General features: G+C 37.2%; 2 protein-coding genes across 7 annotated transcripts in view; one reads left to right on the forward strand and one right to left on the reverse strand.

Moving 5' to 3' along the window:
• Positions 1-27,153, reverse strand: part of CMSS1 (cms1 ribosomal small subunit homolog) — a 372,389-nt gene that overhangs the window by 126,801 nt on the left and 218,435 nt on the right. Inside the window, exon 2 of one of the 6 annotated variants that reach the window (XM_055315901.1) lies at positions 23,429-23,548. The exons of the other annotated variants lie outside the window; for them this stretch is intronic. Within the exon in view, the coding sequence (XP_055171876.1) occupies positions 23,429-23,548 (120 nt within the window). The remainder of the gene's footprint in view (positions 1-23,428; positions 23,549-27,153) is intronic. 6 annotated transcript variants of the gene reach the window in all.
• The window catches only part of FILIP1L (filamin A interacting protein 1 like), a 273,763-nt gene that overhangs the window by 39,165 nt on the left and 207,445 nt on the right, over positions 1-27,153 (forward strand). The window lies entirely within an intron of this gene.

The raw sequence follows: 27,153 nt of genomic DNA on the forward strand, positions 1-27,153 counted from the left end.
TTTAAACATGCAACTTCTGAACTATACCTTAAGTCCTTGGAGGACATGGCCTTTGTCTTTATCTTCATCCCTCACCTCCTCAGTGTTTAGCACACTGCTATTTACATAACAGGTGCTGACAAACTACTTCCTCAATGGAAAGAAGAAAGGCCACAAGTGAAGAAACAGAAGATAGTGATGGATCAGGGAGATGAGGATAAAAGGAGGCCAGGATAAGGACACATGAATGAAGGGTTTTTCAGTGTCTCAAGAAGAATGTGAAATGGAAGACGCTGTTCTTTAGTAGCATCAAATGATAGTGATTTATAAAGCTCTTTCAGAAAATTTTAAGAAGTATTTTGTTTTTAAAATGATGGCTTCCCAGAAGGTGGAATGGAAACAACTTTTAGATTATCTAGAGGCTCTTCAATTCTGAGTATACTTTACTGTGTCAATAGTGAATTGAGTCAGTATGACCTTTTAAAAAGGAAAACCACGAACTTTTGAGTCTTTACTTTGTACTGCTGACTAGGGAAAAGAGAAATTACACTAAAGGCAGCCTTCGTTTCATGTCCATTTACAAAGTCTCAAAAGAAATACACCATAAGAACTGCATATTACCAAGGACCTTTCTCTGAACTTGCACCAAATGCCTTCTGCATGCATCCAAGCTGCCCCTTTCCCTTCGAGTGTGAGTGAAATTCAGAAGGTCAGGAAGAACAGAGTTCCAGAATACTAAACACATTGCTCAATGATAAAATTTTAAGTTAAACTTCACAGATGGAAACTGTGGCTCCAGGGGACAAATCAGGGTTTAACTCAATGTTCTAACAGGGGAGGTTTTATAGCTTCCGCCTCCTACTGAAAAGCCTCTGCAGTTCTACTGCTGACCATATCACAAAAAATTTATCTGACTGCTCTGTTGATGCCTCTGGGTTTGAGGGTATAGAGTGAACTGAGTTGATGGTGTAATGCTGGAGGATTCAGAGAAAAAAAAGTAGAGAGATTTTCAACTTGTCCACTACGGCAGTTTGTGTTTGAACTGGAAGTCTGAGGAACTAAAGCTGAACAAAGCTTTATATTGGGATCTGAGTATCTCAAGCTGCTGGTGCAGAGAGGTCACTAATGGGAAACTTAGAGAACCATCCAAGAATAGACATCTGCCTTACTTGACTGTTTGTCAGGTTTTCTCTGTCTGAGAAAAGAGGTGACCTCATTTTTTATTTCAAGAAATTACAACTTAAAACCCATACCCACTTATAAGCATCTGATTGTGGAAAGTTTTATGCCATAGTTAAGGAGTTTATCACAGTTTCTCAAATCACAAACTGCAGTATCGTGAGAGAAGCAGTAGAGTGGGTCAGAGCACGGACTCTGGGGTCAGACACACTTAGATTAGAGTCTTGGCTTTGTCAGTCAGTGGATTTGGGACAGATAACTTCTTTCAGCCATAGTTTTCTCAACTGCAAAAGAATAAAAATAGTACATGTTGCATGGGATTACTTTGAGGTGTGAGAGACTGCATATAGAATACTTAGCACAGCTCCTCTCAGAGAGCTTCCAATAACAAGCTATTTTCATCAGCCTCTCAAAATGTAGAAAGATTCATATGATCATTTGGGTGGAAAGTCATCAGGATCTTTAAGGAAAACACAAATTGGCATAGCATTGTGCTCACAGTTGGTAATTCTAAACAAGGTTGAGGTCAATGGCTCTGTCAGAAGAACATGGGCTCTGAGTGATTTTCCAGTAGGAGGAACAGGTTATGCTGAGCCAGTTAGACTCACCTTCTGCCCTCTGTGATCAAATGCATGCGTCTCTGAACCAGCTGGGCAAGCTGGGACTGTTCTGCATGAAGCCAACTGTCCCATATGGAGCCTGATCCCACAGCCTTGGATTTTAACCAGCTGAGCTAACTGGTAACAGATAACCAAAGGCATATTCCCTGCTTGCAGGAGGCCAGCAGACTTTTACAGGGACACATCACGAAAACTTTAACAAGATGCAGCACATAAAATGCATTTTAGTAATACCCAAGAACATGAGTTTGGAAAAACCGCAGCTACTCTGTCCATTCCAATTTATACGCAGATCCTACAGCCTGAGAGGTCTAGGCTTTTATTGGCCTTTTTCCCTGATGATGTAATGAGTATCTGAAACTGACATGCCTGAGGCTGGACAAGAAGTTCAGTGCTAGAGATCACGTCATCTTTCCTTAAAGTAATATCTCACTGCATTCTTGGTTTCCTGTAGAATCATCAGACACATGTGGAGAATGCAAAGTTGTAGAATATTAGAAAGAGTTTATCTAGTTCAATGGAGAGGTAAAGAAAGCATACGATATGTAAAGATTATAACAGCTCGATGTTGGCTCTGCCAGCACCAATCTTCCTGACTCCAGGTCCAGAGCTTTCCATTACAGTCTGCCGCTCTGAGAAAGCCAATCATCACTTCCTCTTATAGAGCTACTCTAAAGTTGTGGACAAACCACTTGTTCATTTTTTTTTTTTTTTTTTTAGTGGTCTAGAGCTGTCCCCTGATTGTGTGGATGTCCAAAGCAATGAGACATTTGTTTATAGCTGCCTATAAACTCAACATTAGCTGTGTTGATTATATTATGACACCCTTGTTAATCACTAGCACATAAGGCAGCAAGTACTAGAAACACTTTTCACCTAGATGGTATTTATCTCAACTAGAATATGTTATGAACTTTCCTTATCTTTGTATCACCAGCTAGTAAGCATTCAGTAACTGCAATTAATTTTAATATTGAATTACATTTGTTTAAAATAGATATTTCTAGGTTATTAAACCAAGGTTCTAAAAAGCCTCTCATATTTTTTATTTTTAAAATTTAAATTCAATTAATTAACATATAATGTATCATTAGTTTCAGAGGTAGAGGTCAGTGATTCATTAGTCTATTATAGTACCCAGGGCTCATTACATCATGTGCCCTCCTTAAAGTCCCTCAACCAGTTACCCCATCCCCTGACCCTCTCCCCTCCAGCAATTCTCAGTTTGTCTCCTATGAGTAAGAGTCTCTTATAGTTGGTCTCCCTCTGTGATTTCATCTTGTTTTATTTTTTCCTCTCTTCCCCTATGATCCTCTGTTTAGTTTCTTATATTCCACAGATGAGTGAGATCATAAGATTGTCTTTCTCTGATTGACATTTCCCTTAGCATAATACCCTCTAGTTCTTCTCTAGTTCCATCCTCTCATAAAAATTTAAAAGGTGAATGTGAGGTCTAGAATATTTAACAATACTTATGAAATGATGTACTAGAGATTCATCCATTAGTTCATCAGCTGAAAATGTTGTGAGGAAATCTCAGAGGGGAGAGTCAGACTTGGTTTCCAACTAGGGGCTTGCTACACTGTCACCCAGTAATAATTCTTGGTACCCTAACACTTTTCTACTATAAAATATATCTAAATAGTTTTCTTTTCTACTGCCTACCTTTTCCCTCTTTCAATTGAAGCCCTAGCTTAAGATCTTGGTCCATCATAGTTGGCATTCATGACTTTGAGTAAGTATGAATTTTATCACTGTCTTCACAGTCAGCTCTGTCAAGATCTTCCTTGAATGTTGTCTTAGTTTGGGCGGCTATAACAGAATACCACAGACTGTGTGGCTTACTAAGAACAGAAATTTGTCACAGTTCTGGAGGCTGGTCAAGTTCTGGTGAGGGCCCTCTTTCACTTCAGACTGCTGATTTCTCTAACCTCACATGGTGGAGAGCCAAGAGAGAAAGCAATCTGTCTCAATGATTTTTATAAGGACTACCCATATGACCTCAGCCAATCTTAATTACCTCCTAAAGGTTCCACCTCCTAATACCATCACACTGCGGGGAGAGAGAGTGTTTCAACTACATGAATTTGGGGTGGCAAGGTACACAATTCAATCCATGACACATGCCTAAGACTAAGCCAGGGCTCTGTACACATGGGTTGCCCATGATACAATTCATCCTATCAGAAAAATGAGAGGGCTGTAGAGATCATCTTTGCACTCTTTGGGGGTTGTGATAAGAAACCCAATATTAGTTATATTGTAGAAGGAGAAATAATTTAACATAAAACAAGTAGGAATGTGTACAATATCGAGAACACTATGAAATACTAAGGCTAGAATTTTCTTGGGTTATATAACTCTTTTCTCTAAATTTTTGGGATATTCACAAAGATTACCCTTCTCTCAAGAGTGTTTGAGAACTAAAGAACTAGGACAGGAAGAGATTAAAATGTAAATGTGAAAATAAACATATCAAGATGTTAACAGTGGTTCTCTCTATGTGGTATGGTAATGGGTAATTTATATTTTTATATTTTTGTGTATTTTCTACATTCTCTATAATGAACATGTTATTTTTATAATCAGAAATTCCAAGAAGCTTTAAAATAAAGGTGAAGAAGGGGTTTTAGGATTGACTAATATGAGGAAACACAAATTAGGGTTTTCTTACCATCAGGTGGTGATTGTCATAATATGATCATATGTTCTGTAAATTCTAGAGAGAATCATGTAGTCATATGAGTCATTTAGTGAATATAATATTCCATGGGCTGAATGAATTGAGTATGCCAATGAGTGTGCCATCATTGGGGATAATGAAAAACTAAGAAGGTGTTTTAGTGAAATTGATGATTCCAAGAAAGCTAGAAAGGTACTGTTCAGGATCCTAAGGTCAGTGGTTGAGGTGACAGCCCTCTACAGAAACACTATGACAGTAAGAAGAAATTGATGTGATGAGACTAGGGCAGGGAGAACTGAGATATCTTAAACCCCTGATACGGGTTGCCCCAGAGATGTTCTATAGTGCAAGACCAGTGACTATAGGGAAGATACTGGTAAGAGTTTAGATAGGAAACTTCCAGAAAGACAATTCTAATCTGAAGTCAGAATAACGTGGACCAAGGGGTAAAAGGTAGAACATAGAAGCAGAAAGGATAAGAACATAGTAAGCAGAAAGGGCCATAAGAGGATTCATAGGCTAGGAAAGCACATTTAAAAGTTTCAGGAAGGACTTGTGCTATGATTAATGAAATCCAACCTCAACAGAATAACATGAGATTGAGTTTGAAATTACATTCCACTTGTGAAATTTTCAATTCTTATATTTGAATTTAACTGTAATACCTGAGACAGTGAGAAAAAAATGGGGGAAGACTATGGAATCCTGACACATTGTGACTGAAGGTGTGCATCTTACCATTGAACTTGGGGGTACTGGTAGAAATCTGCCAAAAGACAGTATAAACCAGAAGGAAGGAAAGCCAATGATCTGCTCTCCTTTGCTCCAGTGTGTTCAATACAGTTATTTGAACCACATTAGAAAGAAAATTAAGGTTGAATTCCTAAGTCTTGACCCATCAGGGGTGGATAGCTCAAATGCTAACAACAGCCAGATTGGTAACAAAAATGAATGAAATAATTTAGTTCAAACTGGTCCACCATGCAGGTGAGAGCCCATATTCTGTCTGAAGGGAAAGTGAGATACCTGGACTTCTTTGTGATATCTACTCCTGTTAGCAACTAATTCAACTTCTTTAAAAAAACCATCAGGGCAAAGAACATATCTGGGAAGGAATGTGGTTGGTGTCCAGGCTAGTCTGTGACCTTTTGCTCTGGGCCCCCTCTTCAGTAGAACTGCATCTTGGGGTAAGAAGGGGATTTAAACACTATATACTATCTTGAAAGCATGCAAATATTTGACCTTTGGCCAGCCTTTAGAATACTAGGGAAACTCAAGTGGTAAAAGAATCTGGGATACTGTAGCTCTTCACAGCCAATGCCTTGGGGAGAATATTACACAAGTTTAAGTAAGCTTAATGTCCAGATGTACAGAGAACAAAGTACAGAATTTGGGAAGAAGTTAAGTGTGGCCCAGAATCATGCCTGAAAACACTTGCATGCAATTTACTTTGATTTTAGTAGGAAGTTGCATATGAATACTAGAGAACAAAACTGGGCCCTGAGGGGCAATTTTAAAAAATGATACAGATTCAGCATATGCTATGGCAGTGACCAAAGAATTGATTAGTTAGGGTTTCTGTGGCTTTGGGTAGATTTTCAGGTAAGAGACAATATAGTGAAAATAAATATCTACATCCCAAGTGGAAGGAAAGCTCATGGATGCTTTGTTTGAGACTAGCTAAGTAAAAATGTATGTTCAAGTGCAGACCCCTAAATGCTCAAGGAGGTGAGAAAATTTAACAAAATTCTTACTACCTTTATCAGGTGTGCGTCTTCTCACCTCCCTCCATTAATGTTTACTGGGAACCTGTGAATGTGACTTTATTTGGAAATATGTTCTTTGTAGATGTAAACAAGTTAAGATGAAGTCATAGTGGATAAGGGTGGGCCCTATTCCAATGATTTGTATCCTTATAAGAGAGGGAATTTGGACACAGACTACACACTAAAGAGAGACAATCATGTGAAGACAGAGGCAGATTTTTGGAGTTGCTACCACCACCACTACCACTCAAGGACTGTTGACAGCTACCAGATACTACAAGAGGCAAGGAAGCATTCTTCCAGAGTCTTTGGAGAAAGCAAAGCCCTGCTGGTACCTTGATTTTAGCTTTCTAGCTTCCAGAACTGTGAGAGAATAAACTTCTCTTGTTATAAGCCATGCGACTTGTGGTAATTTGTTATGGCAGCCCTAGGAAACTATGTCTTTTCAAGTCACTTCTGGGATGGAAGTCTTGCTATGGTGAATTATACAATGACTTACAATTATGGCCTAAATTGGAGCAATATGTAGGGTATAAGAGATAAAGGCACAGGAAGCCTACAGTCAACAGAGCATGAAAATCCTAGATTCTGGAGAGAATAGAAATGAGGAATAATGACTGGTAACCAAATGGAGAGAAGGAGAACTCCAGCTCTAGTGGTGTTATACATAGTCATTTATCTCAGAGTTGAACTAAATTTAATTTCACTTAGGGGAAATTACACATTGCAGATTTAAAGAAATTCTAGTCATCTTATCCTTGCCCAACCTAGTTTCCTTTCTGTGAAAAAACCAAGCCACAGAAAATACCTACAGGCATTTTAGATTTTTATACATGTAAAGAACAAGATTAAATATTTATTTATTTATAGCTTTGCCTCATTCCAAATACAGAAAGTCTTCCTTATACAAAATGAACTCAAACAACAAATTTATATGATTATTGCAGGGGAGTGCCTTCATTTTTGCTTTTGTAAAATTTTTAAGTATAACTCTTTTTGAATTTGGTTATAGGAAGAAACATAGTATTAATTTATCCATGGGTCCTCAGTGTAAATACTTTCTCTTTCATTTTCAATCTTCATATCTGAGACCCTCTTTTTCCATATTAGCCTGGAATTTCTAATTTAAGCCCACAGAAAGGGAAGAGAGGCTTCATTAGTCTCACTTAGAGGTTCAGTTAACAAAGTGACAATAACACAAAAGATGCCATCAGGCCCATCTTCCAACTGGATGCACTGAGTTTTAGTAGGATACATATATACACATTCACACGTCGTTACTAATAACCATTACCACAGCCACTATCCGCCACTTACCTAGACCTTGCACCAAAAGCTCCTCCTGCAATTTTGGGGTATATAAACGAATCTCTTTTAAATGTGTTCATTAGGAAAGGTATTGCTCTGTATCAATCTTTGGTTGATTTCTGGAATGTGGGTGTCTGCTCAGGTAAAACTGCAATGAAGTATATTACTATAGCACATTTGTGCCATGGTCAATTACAATGTCAAGAAAAGATAAGAAAAAAAAAAGGGATACCTGAGTGGCTCAGTCGGTTTAATAGCCAACTCTTGATTTCGGCTCAGGTCATGTTCTCAGGGTCCTGGGTATGAGCTGAATCAGGCTCTGTGCTCAGCAGGGAGTCTGCTTGAGGATTGTCTCTCCTTCTGCCCTCCCCCAACTTGTGTTTTCTCTCTCTCTCAAATAAATAACTAAATCTTAAAAAAAAAAAAAAAGATTCAACAACATTTTCTCATTACAAGTATATCATTGCATCCTGATCAGTTCCGTACAAGCTGGATTCTCAGACAATATGTTCTGGTCATTGGTAGCCTAATAGATAACACATATGTCATGAAAATATTATAGATAACTTAAAGGTGTATTGGTAAGTTGTGTGTACCTCCTGTGTGAATATTTTGTATTTATTTCATTTTCATAATATATATTTATGTATAAATATGTAAAATATTTTATAATAGAATTCATGTTATGAATGATTAACATAAAATATATTTGTAAATATATAACATAGGAAATAAATTATACATTTGTAATAGATAAAACATATCATAAAATATATGTTTTTAGGAATGTGAGCAGTTAGTTTTTATTAATTATTCAACTTTGAGGGTAGCCTGGGTGGCTCAGTGGTTTAGTGCCGCCTTTAGCCCAGGGCCTGATCCTGGAGACCCGGGATCAAGTCCTACATTGGGCTCCCTGTGTGGAGCCTAGTTTTCTCTCTGCCTGTGTCTCTGCCCCTCTCTCTCTCTCTTTGTGTCTCTCATGAATAAATAAATAAAATCTAAAAAAAAAAAAAAAAAAAAGGAAAGCAAGTTTTCTTAAAGAAAATTATTCAACTTTGAAATAAAATTATTTGTGACTTTTTAAAAAAGATTTTGGGTTAGTCTAATTGCATAGCATATACTGAAGTATCAAAATGAATTTTAAAAAACTGCAACAAAACAGAATGTGGTAAAAAAAAGTAAGATGCTGTGGTCAACAGAAAACAATTATCAACCATTCAAATTTATGATTTACGGAAAGGGTTTCATTGGTCTCATCAACTGTCTTGATAATAAGTAGATATGTGACAAGTTAAAAATGAATTTACACTTAAGAAAATATCACTTACATGTGTTCTCAATATTGAGGTTGGGCATAAGATAATTTGCAAGAAGGGATCTTGCTGCCTAAGATATTCGAAAACAATGAGTTTCATAAAAGGCATTCCACAACTGCCTCTGGACCAAATTCTGATTCTGAAAACTTTCATTCACAAGTATTTTTGTGCTTTAGGAAGCACATGCTCAGAGGTTTATGTTCCAAGGTCACGGTGATAATTTAATGAGACCTGGGAGAAGTTTACAAAGACTTCTTTAAAAAAAGAAATTCATGAAAATGTGTCTGACATAATTTGGATATGTTCACAAATAGATATATATTTCATTTTACCATTAAAACATGGTTAAAATCAATTCTAAGAGATTCTACATTTTCATACAGAGCATTTCACACAAATCTAATAAAAACACCTTTCTCTGATACTGCCCAAGTTCTCTGCCAATATAAGCTCCCAGATATATTAGAAGATGGTCATGAAATGTTGGTAAATGGATGAACAAATAAAAATGATTTGCTCCTGCACACTATCCTATGATGCCACATGGTAAGTCTGGGTGATTATAATAGCAAGTTCCTTTTAATTTATGGTACTAGAAAGCTTACAGCTAAATTTGTGATTTACTTCTACAATCATCAAGAATTGGGTAGTATATATTCTGTTTTCCATTCTTATCTCTGGCTTTATATTCCAATTACCCCAATTCCCTCAATTAATTTCTTTATTCTTCTGTATTGCATGTTCTTTGGAAGTTAGGTATATATAGATTAATAAAAAGAAGAAACTTCCCTAAAAACATAACCCTCTAGGACCTTATTAACCTCCTTTACTACACTGAGTGATTTTTTTAAAAGCTCTCCCCAAACTGACTCTTCCTTCTTTGGAAAGTTCTGGAAAACCTTAAGGTTTCATGGGAAAGTTAGAAAAGCAATGGCCTAATCTCCGATCTTCATTGGTTCTACTTGTCCCTTAAAAGAGATGACAGTCCTCTGAAATAATACTAAATGCAACAAGAGATTGGTCTGTTTGCTGCCATGGCTTATACTTGCTACTTTTCTATAATGTAGAGAAGCCACATGTTCCCAAAGGCTTAACTTCAAATACTAGGGTGAGAAGGTAAAACAATTAAAAGAGGAAAAAGAAAACTATCTGTCAGTGTCAGGCAAATTTCTACACTTCTTTCCAGTTGAATTTAGACATCAACTCTGTTTGGGCCTAAACATTTATGCCTGATTTTTTTCTATGCTCTTTTTATTCCTTGTAAGACATAATTAATTCATTTAAGTTTGAAAATAGACTATTGTGTATGTGGTAACTTTCATTCCATGGCACAAACAAAAGTGCTTTTCAACAATTGTCCAAGTCCATATTTAAGCAATTAGTTTGGACCATCATGTCAAGCCTTATACAATTCTGTACAACAGATTTTCTTTAAAGAGTAAAATACAATTTAAGAAGCTGAAAGTAAATTTAGCTAGGAGAAAACCCTGGGGCTAGACAGGAACGCTGGAATCCCAGTCTTTGTCCATGTACAGGAGCTAAGTAACATAAAACCCACCTGGACCTGACTGTTTTCTTTAGCGGAGGCGTCAAAAGAGTAGAAAAGATTCCTGAATTGGGTTTTGTTTTCCCTCTTTAAATGGCAGTCCCTTAAAAAAAGTAGTGTAAGAATCATCTGGTATCTCTATTGCCGTGAGCAGTTTCTCCCTGCACACTCCACGGTGGGATGTGTCATAACTACTTTGCACCCACAGATATGGCTTCAGGGTGGCCCCTGGAACGGAGTGAGCTGTCTGTGTAGGCAGCTTGCTTTGGTTAGCTACAGCTGCAGGAAAGAGCTGGCTTTACTCTCCCTTCCTCCTATCCCCCCACCATCCCAGACAAATGCTTCAGGCAGCTGCCACACTTGAGTGGTGGTAGTGACCAAGGCTCTGAGTGTGAGGGAAGGGGAGAAATAAGGTAGACTCTGTAACTAAACTTTGTATCCCCAAATTCAGGAATGAATAAGTGAGCTAACTTTAACTCTGCTGCTAGTTTTCCTGGTAAAATAGAGACCATGGAAGGTATGTGGTCCAGACTTGTCGGTCTTCTTCCATAGGGGATGTTCAGCAAAGCCTGGGATCTTGTAATTTGACAGAGGACAGACAAGAATGTGGAAAGACAATGTAAGCTAAAACTGACATGGACTGCAGTTAGATGGACCATATATATCCCAGCTCGCCTGAAACAGTCCTATATTAACTATGTCTCCTTTTACTCTCAAAAGCTCTGGTCCAGTGTTTCTTAGGAGGGCATATTTACAATGTAGGGGAACAATTCTTCCTTTCATGAGTCTGCTTTGCACACTGTAGAAAATTTAGCAGACCCACCTCTGTCCACTAAATGCCAGCAGTATACCTCCGCCCTATCATTTTTTTTGCCCACCCTGTCATTTTGACAACCAAGAATGTCTTCCCTCTTTTCAAATGCCTTTCTAGGGACAGCACTAAAACCCTGATGGAGAGCCACAGAATGCTCTTTCAGTTAAGAAATGAGGAAGCTAAAGAGGCTAAGGGAGGTGAAATGGTTTGATTAAGGCCATAGAAAGGCTGAGGCATTGTTTCTTGACTTCATATGCAGTGCTCTTTCAAGGACAATTCTATTGTCCCATGACAGACAACTGTAGTTGAATCACTGTAGAGGCACCAACTTCAGGGAAAGAATTTACACGTGGTAAGAGCAGTTTTATTTGTGACCACTTAATCATCTGCAGTCAGTAACTTCATAACCCTTACTGTTTTTAGAGGCTACTACTAATAATGGCTTTTTTCAAGGAAGACCTCATACTTTAGATTTTTAAACATATAAAATGTGAAGTCTCTTCAGAAAGAGAGTCATTATTTTTTGAATAAATGTACCTTAAAAAGGGGTTAATAACAATAAACACAATAGCACTAATAAATATGCTTTTGAAAGACCTTTTCTTCAAGGAATTAAACATCTTTTCTTTCTCCTAGTAACGTTTAAGAAGAGGCACCTGAGTGCCTCAGTCGGTTAAATGTTTAAGCCCCTGCCTTTAACTCCAGTCATGGTCTAGGGGTCCTATATGCTCAGTGGGGGGGGGTCTGCTTCTCTCTCTCACCCTCTCTCTTCCTCTTCCCCTGCTTATGCTAAGAAATAAATAAAATCTTAAAAAAAAATTAGGGATCTAGTATTCTCAAAAGAAGCCAATAACAACACCTTACCTCTATCGTTCTTACTAGTTTCTCTTCGATGATAGGATTTAGTCCTAAAAATAGCCCTAGGAGGTGGGGCAGAGAAAGTGTTATTATCCATTTTAATGATGAGGAAATTGAGGTTAAGAAATTTTAGTGGTCTATCAATGGGTCAGGTTTTCAGATCTTTAGTCCAGTCCTCTTTACATTATATCTTGAAAACTCAGGTCAGGAACACTGTTAAGAGTCAGCTAATAAATTTATTAGATTTCAGTCTCTTTCTCCAGCATTTAGAAGAAAATATTTTTTCCTCCACATAATTACTCATGGTCATTTGTACGTGCTAACAGCAGAAGTCCTCAACTATGGGTAATGGGCACCATGGTTCACTCACATACTCACCACTCGCTGAGCACTTTGTGTTAAGCCTGGTTGAGGGAAGCACTGGGGATGCAATGGCTAATCAGACCTGGCCTTGCCTCTGAAGGGTTCAAAACCATCTTGAGAGTGTCTTAGTATTTCTTCAATTTGACCAGAGTGACTCACTTCTATTACCTTGTGCAGATATGGCCAAATGGTTAATTATGATTGGCTGGTTGTGCCTAAGCCAGGATCTTACCCTGGGATGCCACAGTGACTTCTTTTTCACTAAGTAATCCCCTCAAAAAAAAAAAAAAAAAAAAAAAAAAAAAAGGAAGAACCCCCTACCCCCCAGCAAAAAACAACTATAAAAACTCCAAATCTTGAGGACATATTAGTCTTTATGTATACAAGTTCTAGAAATAAATGTATGGTGCACCAGTTGAACTAATACTGGTAAATTAAATAAAGGCTATTTATTTGCTCTCCGCGACAACATTGAGAATTAGATGAAGAATGATCTGATGCCTTTACATTGTCAAAGGAACAATAATTCTGAATTTCTCTTTTTAAGACACAATTGTGGCAGAAAGAGGAGTGGATTATCTAGAATTGGGCTTTTATACAACTCTAAAGTAGCTACCGGGATCTAAATTGCTGGAATATCCTGCACTGAGCAGTTTCCAAATATTCTAGAGATTGGATTCATAGGGTTATCAGTGCCTTGGAAATTTGATTAGCTGGTTACTGTGAATACAGATAACTGTGCAGCTTTGGGGGAAAATCAAGCTGTCACCATGTTATAGTTCCTCACCATCCTTTGCCTCTCCATTCCCTCTTCTTAAAAAATAAGTAAACTAAGCAAGCATGTGGCAAATATGTTTCTATTTTTCCAACAAGAATGCAGACATGACAGTTTCTTCCCCTCTCTTCTCTCATCTCAGCTCCATTTCCCCCCTCTCCTCCAAATGACCTCATCCCGGCGCAGAAAGGACACCAGCTGCAGGGAGGGTCTGCCTCTACCAAGCGGGATTATTATCATCATTAGTAATGCCAAGAAGCCCAGACAGCCTTGTGGACATGTGCAATGTGTTACAGTTCTGTGGTCTCCCCACATTCACAATGAAGCGGCTGTCTGGAAATGTAAAGGCTGCGCCTTCCTAAAAATAATGCTACCAAAGAACATTTAGATATTTCTTAACAAATCCATCAGTGACTATAGCAACGATGACGAAAACCTGCCAAGATGATGAACCTGGTGTAGCTTCACAAGTCGTTCAGGCATAAAAGTCTCATGCAAGAAAAACCAAGTCCCCTGATTTTTCATGGGGAGAATTATAGGAGCTTGTTTGCAAGAGGAGGTTGCTAAGAAAATAAAAATTAGAAAAAAATCTAAAATGCTGGCACAACAAACGTTAATGTTTTGATTTGGACGTATCCCTATAGATTTATGTTCAATTTCTTCCTGCATTCATTTACTCTTCTCCACTTTCCTGTTAGTTAGAGATTTCACCAGACACAGTAATAATAGCAATGACCATATACTGAGTGATGACTGTGAGCTAGACACAGAGCTAGTATGCCTGTGTCTCAACCCCTTGAACAGACAAATCGTTACTTCCATGTTTTAGATGAGACAACTGAGGATCAGAGAGGAATCCTGTGGCCTCCTCTGAAAACATGCTCTCTTCCTAGGTGATCTTATCCATACTCATGGCTTCAGATATCATCTAGAAAGTGTTACCCAATTTGTATCTTCAGCTTAGATCTCTCTTCTAAGCTCCAAATCTGTTTCTACAATTACATATAACCTCGGAATCTATTCCTGCCCCCACCCCACCCTACCCCTAAGTGAGGTAGGCGCTCCTCCAAAAATCAGGAAAGAGTGCCTCATGTTAGAAAACTAGAAGTCATCAGTGACACTCTTCTCTTCTATAATGCTATCAATCCAAGCATCCACCAAGGCTTGTACACGCTACCTTTCAAATCTGTCTTGAAACCACCCATTTCTCTATTGATTGCTACCATTATTTCTCACTTAGAAAATGGCATTAGTCTCACTGGTTTTCTACTTGCACTCCTCTAATAGATTCTGTGATGAGATACAACAGTGATTCAAATGGGAATATCATGTTTGAATCATGTCCCCCTCACCCCGACACACAAACAAAAAACAAAAAAACATTTCAGTGTCTACTCATTGCTCTTAGAAAGGCCAAAATTCTTGTCAGGGCCAACAAGGCCCTACTTAATCTTGGCTCCTCTACTTCTGTGTATTTCCACTTTCCTCTCCATCACTGGGCTCCAGTCTAGCTCAGTTGTCCTCATTCCCCCTTTGCATCAAGTTCCTTTCCGACTTTGGGTCTTAAAACAGTCTGCCCTTCACCCTGTGATGCTCTTACATTCCTCCTTTTTTCGCTTCTTCTTTGAGCCTTAAATATTATTTCACAAAATAGTCTTCCCTTCCATTGACTCAGAGTCCCCGGTGTTTCTTTCCTCTTATGTTTACCGTGAGGGAAATATTTATTTAAATGTTGCTTTTCTTTGACTTCCCTAACCAGGGTATAAAGTTGATGCAGTGAAAGACCTTGTCTGTCTTATAAACAAGAATACTCATTCTCTTTTAAAATTTTGCAAAGCAGAAGAGTCCTTTATAAATTCAATATACCATAATCAGTTTCAGGGATGTAAATTTCCCAAATCTCAAAGCCCTTAGTGACTCAAATAGCTTGATGAATAAACAGATGGTAGAAAGGAATGGGGTTTGGGAGTATGGTGGGATTGGGAGGAACCTGTCTCCCGTAGCATATGTGACATAAGAAACATCTACTGGCTTGCATGAGTAGTCACAATAAAGAACTGATGTGGCTGAGCGAAAGAAGACTTTAGGCATTGTGGAGCTGCTATAAGTCTGAATGAAATGAGATTAAAAAACCAAGGAAACAAATATTTAATATAGCTGTAAAGAACAGAGAGATTTTTGAAAAGACAAAATATAACCATCTAAGGAGATCTAAGAAAACTTACTGGATGTGGTTTTCTGTATATATCTTCTCTCTTCTCCTAAGTGTGTCTATTGTGTGTGTGTTGAGGTTGTAGTGCAGATAAGGCAGAATGGGGTAAAGAATGTACTACTAGAAATGCTTGAAAAAAAGGTTTTCTGAGGTTTGAGGACTGGGGGTTGTTTTCTATCTGACACCTCAGAAAGAAAAAGGATGGAGGATGTTTGCCTCCATCAGTAGTACTCTAAAAACATTCCCTGCTGGGCATTCTGTCACTGATATGAGGAGATGAGTACAGAAGGTTCGGACTATAAACTCTGAAGCACAAACTACATTAGATCCTCATCTCCGTGGTTCTGTTCATACAGTCAAGTTTTCTTCTGAAAAAGTGCAGAACTTCCCATTTTTTTCACAATGAATGTGGACCCGTTACATTTGCCCTAGCTGTCAAGGTCTGGAAACTTTGGCTTTGTTCCTCTTATGTTTCCTTCAATCCATTTCTTTTCCTGAAATGTCCCAGCTTCTCACAAGAAACACTCAAGTATTGGAACTTTAAAAAGTTTATTTCCCATGTTACTGTTCCTTTGTGTGGATGAAATGGTAATCACAACTGGGCTATCAGCTTTTTGGCAAAAGAAAAAACCACCAGCTCTCCATTTTCCCCTCATGTTTTCCATAAAAGGCAACAAAAATCTTTAGTAAATTAAGTACCATCCAACATAGTTGGAGTTGCTCTGATTAATTACATACCCTGATTAATAGTGTCTGAACCACACAAGGAGTACTATCTTTCAAAGAACTAAAATAAAATACACGTAATAGTAAAATGATACAGGACCATAACATCACCACCTTTCTTTGATCAGCCAGAAGGAGTGCACAGGAGTTGGCTAATAAAACATTAGGTAACAGAGTTTATAGTATCTATTATTGGCTGGTCCCAGAAGCCACTGTATTTGTTACTGATGTCTCATATGAAAACACGAAGCTTCAGTTTGAGTTTGACATTTATGGTACAAAGTTCTGTGATTAGATAATTCTCTTTCTATAGGAGTTTGGGAGCTCTTTTTAATTTCAGTGGCTAATTTTTTCCTCCAGTGTTGTAATTTTTGCCCTTTTCAGCTCCTTCAATATTTAATAATAACTTTAAAGACAAAAGTCTGCATTTTTACTGATCTGACAATGTTTTCGGGAGGGACCAAGATCCTGAATTTATGGCAAAAGAAAGACAAAGGGACGCCAAAGGACCTCTGTTAGAGGAAGAGGAGGTGACAAAGACTGTGTGACAGGAAAGAATGGGTAATGGCTAAGATATTTCAAGAGCTGTAGGCTATATATTTCTATTGTTATCCTTCTGTTGCCATTATTATTTAAGTCAAATTGTAGCTGGAGTTAGCATATGATATACTTTCATCCTGAAAGAAGAAAAAGTTGAGAGAAATCAAGGCATAAAGTGAATTATTCTTACAGTTTTAAAGATCCCTAGTAGATCTAAAATCATGCCACGTAGGCATAAAACACCCCATTTCACCCCATAACTGGGCTGTCTGCACTCAGTCCCTGCTCCCAAAACAAAATACATACAACTAACTCTATTTTCTTGGTAGGGCAATTGTTGATTAATGAATCATCTTTCCTGTAATTTTTATTTTTTGTAGACTTAGTTTGGCTAGGTTCCCTGGCATTCCTGGTGAGGTATGTAATGGAAAATTTGACCTCACACTCTGCTTTTTTGTAACATCACAAAACACTGATAAAACAGGGCTACAAAAAGTAGCTTGGAGATGAAGGGATGCACAGAAAGAAAAAGCTCAGTGTGGAAAGGAACAAAGATACAGTAAATCATCTGGAAAGTAAATATTTAGCCTCATAGACAATGAAGTTGCATTTATCTTCAAGAACAGCTCATTTGTTACAACTTAGGATGTCACAGGGTTTCCGTCATAATCTTGCTTTTCTAAAGAGACTGTAAACCAGACATGAAAGCCATTCTCAAAATTAACTTGGAACATGGGCAGACCATTTTGTAGATCCTATAACTTTTCCCCAAAACAGTGATTTAGGGTGGGGCAGGTAGGATAAAGGTGTGAGTAAATGATTTCTTGTATTTAGTTATATCTGAGTTGAAATAAAACGTTGGCAATCATCCTTCTGTGATCACATCCAATTGTCTATGGAAAATGTAACAGCTCACACAGAGTCAACCTTGTTAACTGTGAAACTTGGGATTTGGCAGCAAAATTCATAGTAGAATGAATGAATGACATGGTTCTTAAAACTGTCTTCTGACTTTTGATAATGAGACTTTACTTTTTAAGATAATGATACTACACTCTTTTCTCCAAGGCAAATCAATTACTTTTTAAAGGCATAATCCAGCCTTGAGGGGACACTTACCCAGCCACTGACTATGTGGCCTGAGAAAATATCAACTTGACTATGAGGGGACAAGGGACTCATACAATTTCCTGCACCAGTCTCTCAAAATGCCACAGCCCACTGGTAGAGGGCATACAACGTGTTTCATGATAACACGAGGTGATGTCATATATGGCCAACCGTTATAGTCCCTATGGCTGTCAGAATGCATATAAAAAATGTTCACTTTATTAATCATCTAGATGCACTTGAAGAAGGAAGCGGGGAAGGAGCAAATGTGTAGAAAGTAGTACAAATCACTAGTAACTCAGGCTGCTGGAAAATGTACAGCTGTTTCCTGATGCTACATAAGTCCTTTCTAAAACCACCACTGTCACATCTATGTACTCTTCCCTAAAAAATGCACTGTTATTAACTGGAACTATACAAATAATTCTCAGCGGAGAGAGCTTTAATATATTCCCTATGGCTGGATGAGTAGTCTTTATTTGAATAATAATGATTTTCTTCTTTTGTAAAGAAGGAGTTAAACAGGAGAACCACAAAATATGCAAATAAGCCACAAGAGAAGAATTTCTTTGTTGAATTTTATGTTGTAAGTGGTAACAGATGGTTACCTGTTCCAGAGACTGTCTTAGGTTCCTACTTCTCACTGCCTATGGCTGATGCAGGAGGGAAAAGGAGCATTCAAACAGCCTGGAGTGATTCTTTTTACCCATTTATAAAATGCAGGTGGATGGAGAAAGAAAGCCTTAACTACAAAGAGAACCATTAGGGGAAAAATTACTATGTGCCATTTAATATCCTGTTAAAGGGAAGTATAAGAGCTTGGTGCTATATTAAAATAACAATCCCAGGGAGGATGGTCTTTTAGATTCTATTGGGTTTCTAAAAATCTCCTAGGACTTATTTGGTTTTTGACTTTCCTGAGATACTCCTAGTATTCTGCATATTAGAGGAATATTAAATATTACACTATCTAATTTGAAGTAAGTTTTATCCTTCTACTTCCCATAGGGTATTACATGAAATTGGTATTTGATAAAACTCCACTGAAATCAGCTTTTTATTTTTCCACTCTTTAATATTCCTGTAAGTGTCTTCTTTTCATTTTCATAAGATATACTCCTGTGATCAAGAACACTTGAGAAAAAAATGTTGATAATTTTTTTTTGAGATCAAGTTAATAAGTGAACCAGACTAACTTAATCAGATGAAATGCATCATAGTTTTCATCATTATGGTGAAACATCTGGGAGGATCTTTGTGCGTGATGAAGTATCATTATAGTACAGTATACAGTAATTTCTATAGCAATAAAATAGAAGTGAAAGGTATACATTTCTACTTTCTTCTATATGGATTAAATTTAGAAGTTTTTCAACTCCATTAATGCTGAAAATAATGAACATGTTTCCCCGATGCCAAATTATCATCTCTTTAGGCAAACAATCTTGTGTGCAAACATATCTTTTCAGAGACATTTTATACATATGCAGACAAATATGTGTATATTATTTCTTTTAGTATATGCAAATGGTAGCATTCAATATAGACTGTTTTGTACATGCTTTTTGGATTTAACAATATACTTTTGGGATCTTTCCATATCAATACATTAAGACCATTCAGTCTTTGTTTTTGAAAGCATTGTATTTCCTTAATATTAACCAGTCCTGTGGAAGTACATTTAGGTTATTTCCAATCTTTTGCCATTACAGATAAAATCTGTTCATTTTAAAATTAAACCAAACTGTTATTAAGAAACTAGATTTGGGGGATCCCTGGGTGGCTAAGCAGTTTAGCGTCTGCCTTTGGCCCAGGGCGTGATCCTGGAGTCCGGGATCGAGTCCCATGTCAGGCTCCCGGCATGGGCCTGCTTCTCCCTCCTCCTGTGTCTCTGCCTCTCTCTCTCTCTGTGTCTATCATAAATAAATAAATATTAAAAAAAAAGAAACTAGATTTGACTGGTTTTACTTATTTCTACTTTCTACTCCAATTCTCTGTGAGTAGCAAAATGGCAGAGAAAAAGGAAGAAAAAGGAAAGATGGGGTCTTAGCTAATCAGTTTTTGGATAACCTAACATCTTACTCATTTTTTTGTGTGTGTGGGTAGTAAAGCAATATTTTCTAGATAGGCTCAAGATAAATGATTCATTACTTCATCACCATTCTTACTATTTCTATAAATGTTATATTTAATAAGAGGAAAAAGGAAAAACTCAAGAGGTTCAGAGCTAGTTTGTCGAAGCAGATCTTAAATATGGTTTTATGTGGCCTGAAAAGCTACTCAGATAATTAGAAGACAGAAATCTGAAGTAGAGTCCCAGATCTGCACAGGCCTTATCCGTATTTTGGGGGCAGGTTATTACCATCATCATTTTCTTCAAAAACATTTAAGTATAAACTCATACACAGCTCTATGTGAGAAGCCTTCCAAAGGAAGCCAGATGGACATGGCAACTCTTACCAGGATTGTGGTAAACCAAATGCAGGTGTACCTCGATTTGCAGATGGGGGCTTGGTAAATTGTGTTTCAATGTTTATTAAATTTTTATAAATTTTATAATTTTGTTTTTCTTTTTTTCTTTCTTTTTTTTTTTTTTAGAGAGAAAGTGAGTGCAAGTGGGGTGGGGGAGAGGCAGAGAGAATCTTTTTTTTTCCTCTTTAATTTTTTTTTCTCTTTAATTTTTTTTAAAATTTATTTATGATAGTCACAGAGAGAGAGAGAGAGAGAGAGAGAGAGAGAGAGAGAGAGAGAGAGAGGCAGAGACACAGGCAGAGGGAGAAGCAGGCTCCATGTACCGGGAGCCTGATGTGGGATTCGATCCCGGGTCTCCAGGATCGCGCCCTGGGCCAAAGGCAGGAAGCAAACCGCTGCGCCACCCAGGGATCCCAGCAGAGAGAATCTTAAGCAGGTTTCATGCTCAGCACAGAGCCTGACATGGGGCTCAATTTCAGGCTGACATCATGACCTGAGCCAAAATCAAGAGTTGGATGCCTAACCGACTGAGCCACCAGGTGTCCCAAATTTTATAATTTTAGCATGAAGATGGCCATTTAAAAAAAATTCTATAGCAAATTTGTTGGGAGAAAACAATTTTATATTCCTTGGTTTACTTTTGGGTATGACTTTCAGATTTCTATATTTTGAGTTGGCTTTATTTAAAATGAAGATAACTGTGTGAGTGCACATGTATATATTTGCTTTGTTTTAGAATTTTAAATTTAATTTCGAAATAACTTCAAACTTGAGAAAAGTTGCAAGAACAGCACAAAAACTTTTTAAACACCAGGGATTTACCAATTGTTAAAATTTGCTTTTGTATTTTCTCTCCATCTATATCATCTATATCTATATCTATAGATATAGATATATATCACATGTTTTTTTAAACTATCTCATTAAGCTGTAGACATCGTATCCTTTTGTCCCTAAGTGTTACCAGTGTATAGTTCCTAAGAATAAAAATAATCACTTACCCTTATGGCAGTGTAATAATCAAAATCAGGAAACTTACACAGTAACAATATTAATATTTAATCTAGAGCTTAATTCAAATATTTCCAATTGTCCCAATAATGTTCTTTCTGCATTTTTCCCCCTAGTTCAGGATTCAATCCAGGATCATACATACATTCAGTTTTCACATATCTTTGGTTTTCTTTACTCTGAAATAGCTCCTCAGTTATTCTTTATGTTTTGGGACACTGTCAATTTTTAAGAGTATCTTTTAGATTGGGTTTGTCTGATATTTCCTTAATATTTAATTAATTATGCATTTTGAGGGGCAAGAATAGCACAGATGTTTTTTATCTAATACATAACATCCAGAGGCACATGCTGTCAGTTTGATTACTGGTGATGGTAATTTTGATCACTTGCTTAATGTGTTACTACCCCTCTAAAGCTACTATTTCCCATGGCCATTAATGAGTAATTTGTGGAGAGATTCTCTGAGATATATAAATGTCCTGTTCCTTGTTAACTTTCACTTTCTAGTTTTAGCAATCATTGATACTTCTAGCTTGAATCAATGTAACCACGATGGTTCCAAAATGATGATTTTCTAATCTATCATTCATTCCACATTTATTAATTGCCATTCTACTGCAAAAAGAGCTTTTCGGGATGCTTGGGTGGCTCAGCGGTTAAGCGTCTGCCTTTGGCTCAGGGCGTGATCCTGGAGATCCAGGATCGAGTCCCACATTGGGCTCCCTGTATGGAGCCTGCTTCTCCCTCTGTCTGTGCCTCTTTCTCTCTCTCTCTCTCTCTCTGTGTCTCTCATGAATAAAGAAATAACATCTTTAAAAAAATGAGCTTTTCCTTTTTATTCATGGAATATCTGTTTATTCTATGAACTCACAGATTCTTATTTTATATAATGAGTTGTATTTCATTATAATTATTAGTTTGTTGCTCAAATTGTCCCAGATTTGTGGGAGTCCTTTCAAGTGGGTTCCTGTGTCCTTTTATTTTTTTAAAAATATTTTATTTACTTATTCATGACAGAGAGAGAGAGAGAGAGAGGCAGAGACACAGGCAGAGGGAGAAGCAGGCTCCATGCAGGGAGCCCCATGTGGGACTTGATCCTGGGACTCCAGGATCTCACCCTGGGCCGAAGGGAGGCACTCAACCGCTGAGCCACCCAGGTGTCCTGTGTTCCTGGGTCCCTTTTAACATTTTTTGAGCACTTCCTAATTTGCTGGCATGAAAAGATGTTTCATGGCTCATCTTGGATTTCCTCCCCCAGCTCTGGAGTCAGCCATTCCTCGAAGGAGCACGATTTCCTTGTAGTGGGAAAGAGACTTAGAAGCCAAAATTTTAGTGCCATGTGCGCTCATTGCTACTGGGTATCATTGCTTCGAGGCCCTTTTAGTGAATGGAATTAGAAAATTTTTCATACTTTAAAGAGGTCTTCACAAAAATGGTCCCAGGGATGCATATCATAAAGTTATTCCTTTTACATTAGGTTTTGCTATGTTGAGAACTGGTTCAGATGTTTTAGTGTTTGGGTCTATGTTACAATTGACTTATATTATAATTATATTGACTACTAAACATTATCACCCCAGAAAGATCTGATGATATCTCTGAGAACAAGGATAATGTCTTATTTATTCATTTTATCCTCAAAGCCTAACAAAGCTCAAATCACATAATAGACAATCCATGGAAATTATATGATGTCTAGGATTTGCTTCCTAAGAATCCAATGTGAGGGAAAGGAATATAGATGTAATAAAGATGGCCATGAGTTGATGACCTCTGCAGTTGTCATGGGGTTTCTTTTTTCCCCTATATTTAAAGTTCTGCATATTATTGAGATAATTTAAATGGCTATCAGGACAACATGGATGGATCTTTAGGGCATTATGCTAAGCGAAATAAGTCAGACAGAGAAAGGCAAATACCATATAGTCTCTCATATGTAGAATCCTAAACAAAACAAAACAAGCTCATATATACAGAGAATAGACTGGTGATTGCCAGACGTTGGGGGAGGGGGAGAAATGAGAGAAGGAGGCATAAAGGTACATACACACATAAATGTATAAACTTCAAATCTGTTACTCGAACATACTAAGCATGTAGAAATTTTAGCCAGGGATCCCTGGGTGGCGCAGTGGTTTAGTGCTTGCCTTTGGCCCAGGGCACGATCCTGGAGACCCGGAATCGAATCCCACGTCGGGCTTCCGGTACATGGAGCCTGCTTCTCCCTCTGCCTGTGTCTCTGCCTTTCTCTCTCTCTCTGTGTGTGACTATCATAAATAAATAAAATTAAAAAAAAAAGAAATTTTAGCCAATGTTATATCTTAATTTATTCTCACATATAAGTGGCTTGAGAAAATTGATCTAGTTCTGTGTCAGATTTTCCTAGATACCCTTGACTTCAAAGAGAATGGAAAATTAATGGACATAATTCTATGCTGTTCTAAAATCCCTGTTTATAGAAACTCAAAATCTTCCAGTTATTTTTCTGGAATCTCAACAGATGATCCCAAGTATAATTTGAAATTCCAATCTCTGGCTAGATTGTTCTAAGTACATGTGATAAGCACAGGGAAGGTTGTCATTCTCAGAAATACATAAATAATTCCTTTCCATTCTGTATTAACTAATGGAGTGGGGAAAATGTCCAACCAATTCACATTTATTCAGCATGATCCTTTGATTAAGAGATTAATAGATGTTTAGCTCCTCAGTAAAAAAGATCCATGCTTTTTTGTAGGAAAGTCTCAATATATCCTTAGAATATGCGGGTAGTGACTAAAAATTATTTTGAAGAATATGATCATGATCTTCCCTTGGCATTTTATTTATTTTTGGTTACCCCAAATTTAAGAGATTCACTTCAATCCCATAAACCTAATTTTTTACATATGTTGCAATAGTATCAAAATACTCTTAGATTTATCTTCTGATTTTATGGGTGTCAGAACAAATAGTTTACCAGTTTATTTAAATCTCTCTAGCTTTATAACATGTTTTCCTGAAGGAAATTAGAACACTGAAGGTCCATGATCCTGCCATATTGCTTAAAATAATATGGTCTAGAGCTGCACCATCCAATTGGATAGCCATTGGTCCCACGCGGTACTGAGCATTTGAAGTAGCACTTGCTAGTTCACATTAATATACTCTCCAAGTATAAAATACACAAATTTCCAAGAACAGAAAAAGAATGAAATATGTCATTAATAGTTGTCTTGAACTGATTACATGTTGAAATTATAATATTTTGATATAATGGATTAAGTAAATATAATATTAAAATGGATAAAAAAGAGATGATAAAAAAGTTTTCTTGGAAAGCTATTACATGACAGTGATATGAAAACATATGAAACAATTTAAAGGCATTAAAGAACTATTCCCTTAATGAAATGAGACAAGTTTCTGCTTCCCCTATGGCAAATTTTCTTTATTAGTTTGGTGGGGTGAAAAAAAGTCAAGGCACCTGGATTACCAGGAACCAGAGGGCAGTATAAGGTTCATGTGAATGTCTCTTCATTTAAAATTTAAGAAAAAAATGCTTTTAGAATGCTCATTTATTTATGAATCTAATTTTTTAATGGATTTGGTCTACGGGACTTGAAAATGTCCCACTGTTTTAATGGCAAAACCACCAATCTAATCAGACACAAAAATTTGGATAGTCATTTTATAAAAGTCATTTTATAAAAGTCATTTATAACCTTTATGATATTAGAATAATCCCTAAAAAATAAGGTAAATAGGCCTTAGAGCTACTTAGAGAGAGACAAAACCCAGTATTTTGCTTCAGAAATACATGAAGATGGCTTTTCTTGACAGCTCAAGTTCTTTTCTTCTCTCTTTTGAAAAGATTTATTTATGAGAAAGAGAGAGAGAAAGAGAGAGAGAAAAAAAATGAGAAAATGGGGGTAGGGGCAGAGGGAGAAAAACTCAAGCAGACTCCCCATCGATTGTGGATCCCAGGACCTTGAGATCACGACCTTAGCTGAAACCAAGAGTTGGATGCTTAACCAACTGCGCCACTCAGGCACCTCAGCCCAAGTTGTTTTCTGATACTTAAATAACTGATAGTCAAAATATTAAAACAAAAAGTAAAAAAAAAAATTGCAGTCATTGAGATATCCTACTCTGGGGGGGAAAACCTCAACTCAAACAGATATATTTACATGCATACACTGTTCACAGATGAGAATGGACATTCTCTTGAGGCTGTTTATTTAACAGAAAGTCTTGGCTTATAAAACCATGCCTTTCCTTCCCATTAGCAAAACTGACACTGATATTCTTTATCAACAATATTTCAAGAAAAGTCTCTTTTGACTTATGAATGTTTCCCTTTCCCCACAACAGATCTGAATTCACTATCTTACCCAAATAGTAGATATTTTGTCATATTAAAGAAATATATGTCTGCTCAGTTTTACTGATAATGAAATACGCTAAAGTGACCAGAGCAGTCAATTCAGGTGGGATTTAAGACCCCAAATAATTCTCTCCATAATTTAGGCAACAGAAAGAACCCTTGGGGTTACTAGAACTAAAATGACAACCTTTTAACCAATGTTGATTCAAAAAGTACATTCCTTACTAAAGCTAGTATGAAATTGCTAGCGAATTCTTTTCTATTATGTCTGGGCACAATCAGAATGCTAACAGTCTACTGCCTGTATATTATAAATAAATACAAACCAAATAACGTATTACTGCTGCCATGAACATATATTTCCTCCAGACAATAAGTGGTGCAGTAGCATGTATTTGTCTCCTGGCTGCAGCTCTTTTTCCTCCCAGAGTTCCTGGACATACTCATGGGACAGTCTAGAAAAATCAATCATCATTGATCATTGCGATCATTAAAAAATTATCTCTTGATAGTCTTGTGTCTATAATCACCAGCATCCAGTCCTATCAATTTCAATGGATGATGATGATGCAAATTTACTTTTTTTTCTTAAGTGTATTAAATGGGTCATTAATGTAAGCAAAATAAAGCATGGCAGGGTGAATAATAACAACCATATTTCTTCAATCAAACATCCATACTGTGTCTGCTTGTGGTTTCAAAGATCTGGATTAAATAACATTATTCATATCTGAAAAGGCTGCTAAAAACTGGACTTCAGTATCACTCGGTCATACACAAAATAGCCACCTTTATACTACATTTCTACATTTAGAAAAAAATAAAATTGTTTCCTCAGAGACAGGTTTACTGCATACTTGATCTCTGAATCCAAAAAGCAATTCATGGAAAGAATAAAATTTTGATGGATAAGAACAGGGCTAAGTCACTTCATATACTCAATATACCAGGGATTTTCGTTCAATTCTGATCTGGAAAGAGGCACTTTCTGAAATTCATTAAGCTTTCCAGTTTTCTTACTATTTAGAATGCTCCTATACTAATATTTGCTTTCAAGGTTATGAGGTAAGAATTTAGGGTAGGGCAGTTGATTGGCAGTAAATATTTTGGTGTACATAACTTAACCAAGAGCTCAAGTTAAGGAATTCGGGTCTTGTAGACAGTGTTTGCTATGGAAGTTTTATAAGCATTAGTCATGACCTTCAAGAAGATAACAGCAAGCTCTGTGATTTTCAAAGGGAATGTGGGAATGAGGGTTTTGATGGAAGCTTTCCAGAGCTGCAGCTGCTGAGCTTGTGGGTTTTTCATTGGTTGCCACTTGATAGAGGTAGGGCAGGAAGAATTCTTTGAGGGCAAGTTCAGACAGTGAATAGTTCAAGGTTGCAGCCTGCCTACAAACTGCAAGCAACTAACGGACACACAAATCACAAATCTTAGAAGACACAACTGGTGTGATTTTTCAAGGTTTTAAAGTGCTGAAATTATTCTGTTCCTGTACAACAACCA

This window comes from Nyctereutes procyonoides, unplaced genomic scaffold (genome assembly GCF_905146905.1).
Source record: "Nyctereutes procyonoides isolate TBG_1078 unplaced genomic scaffold, NYPRO_anot_genome, whole genome shotgun sequence".
In the NCBI taxonomy this organism is placed as follows: domain Eukaryota; kingdom Metazoa; phylum Chordata; class Mammalia; order Carnivora; family Canidae; genus Nyctereutes; species Nyctereutes procyonoides.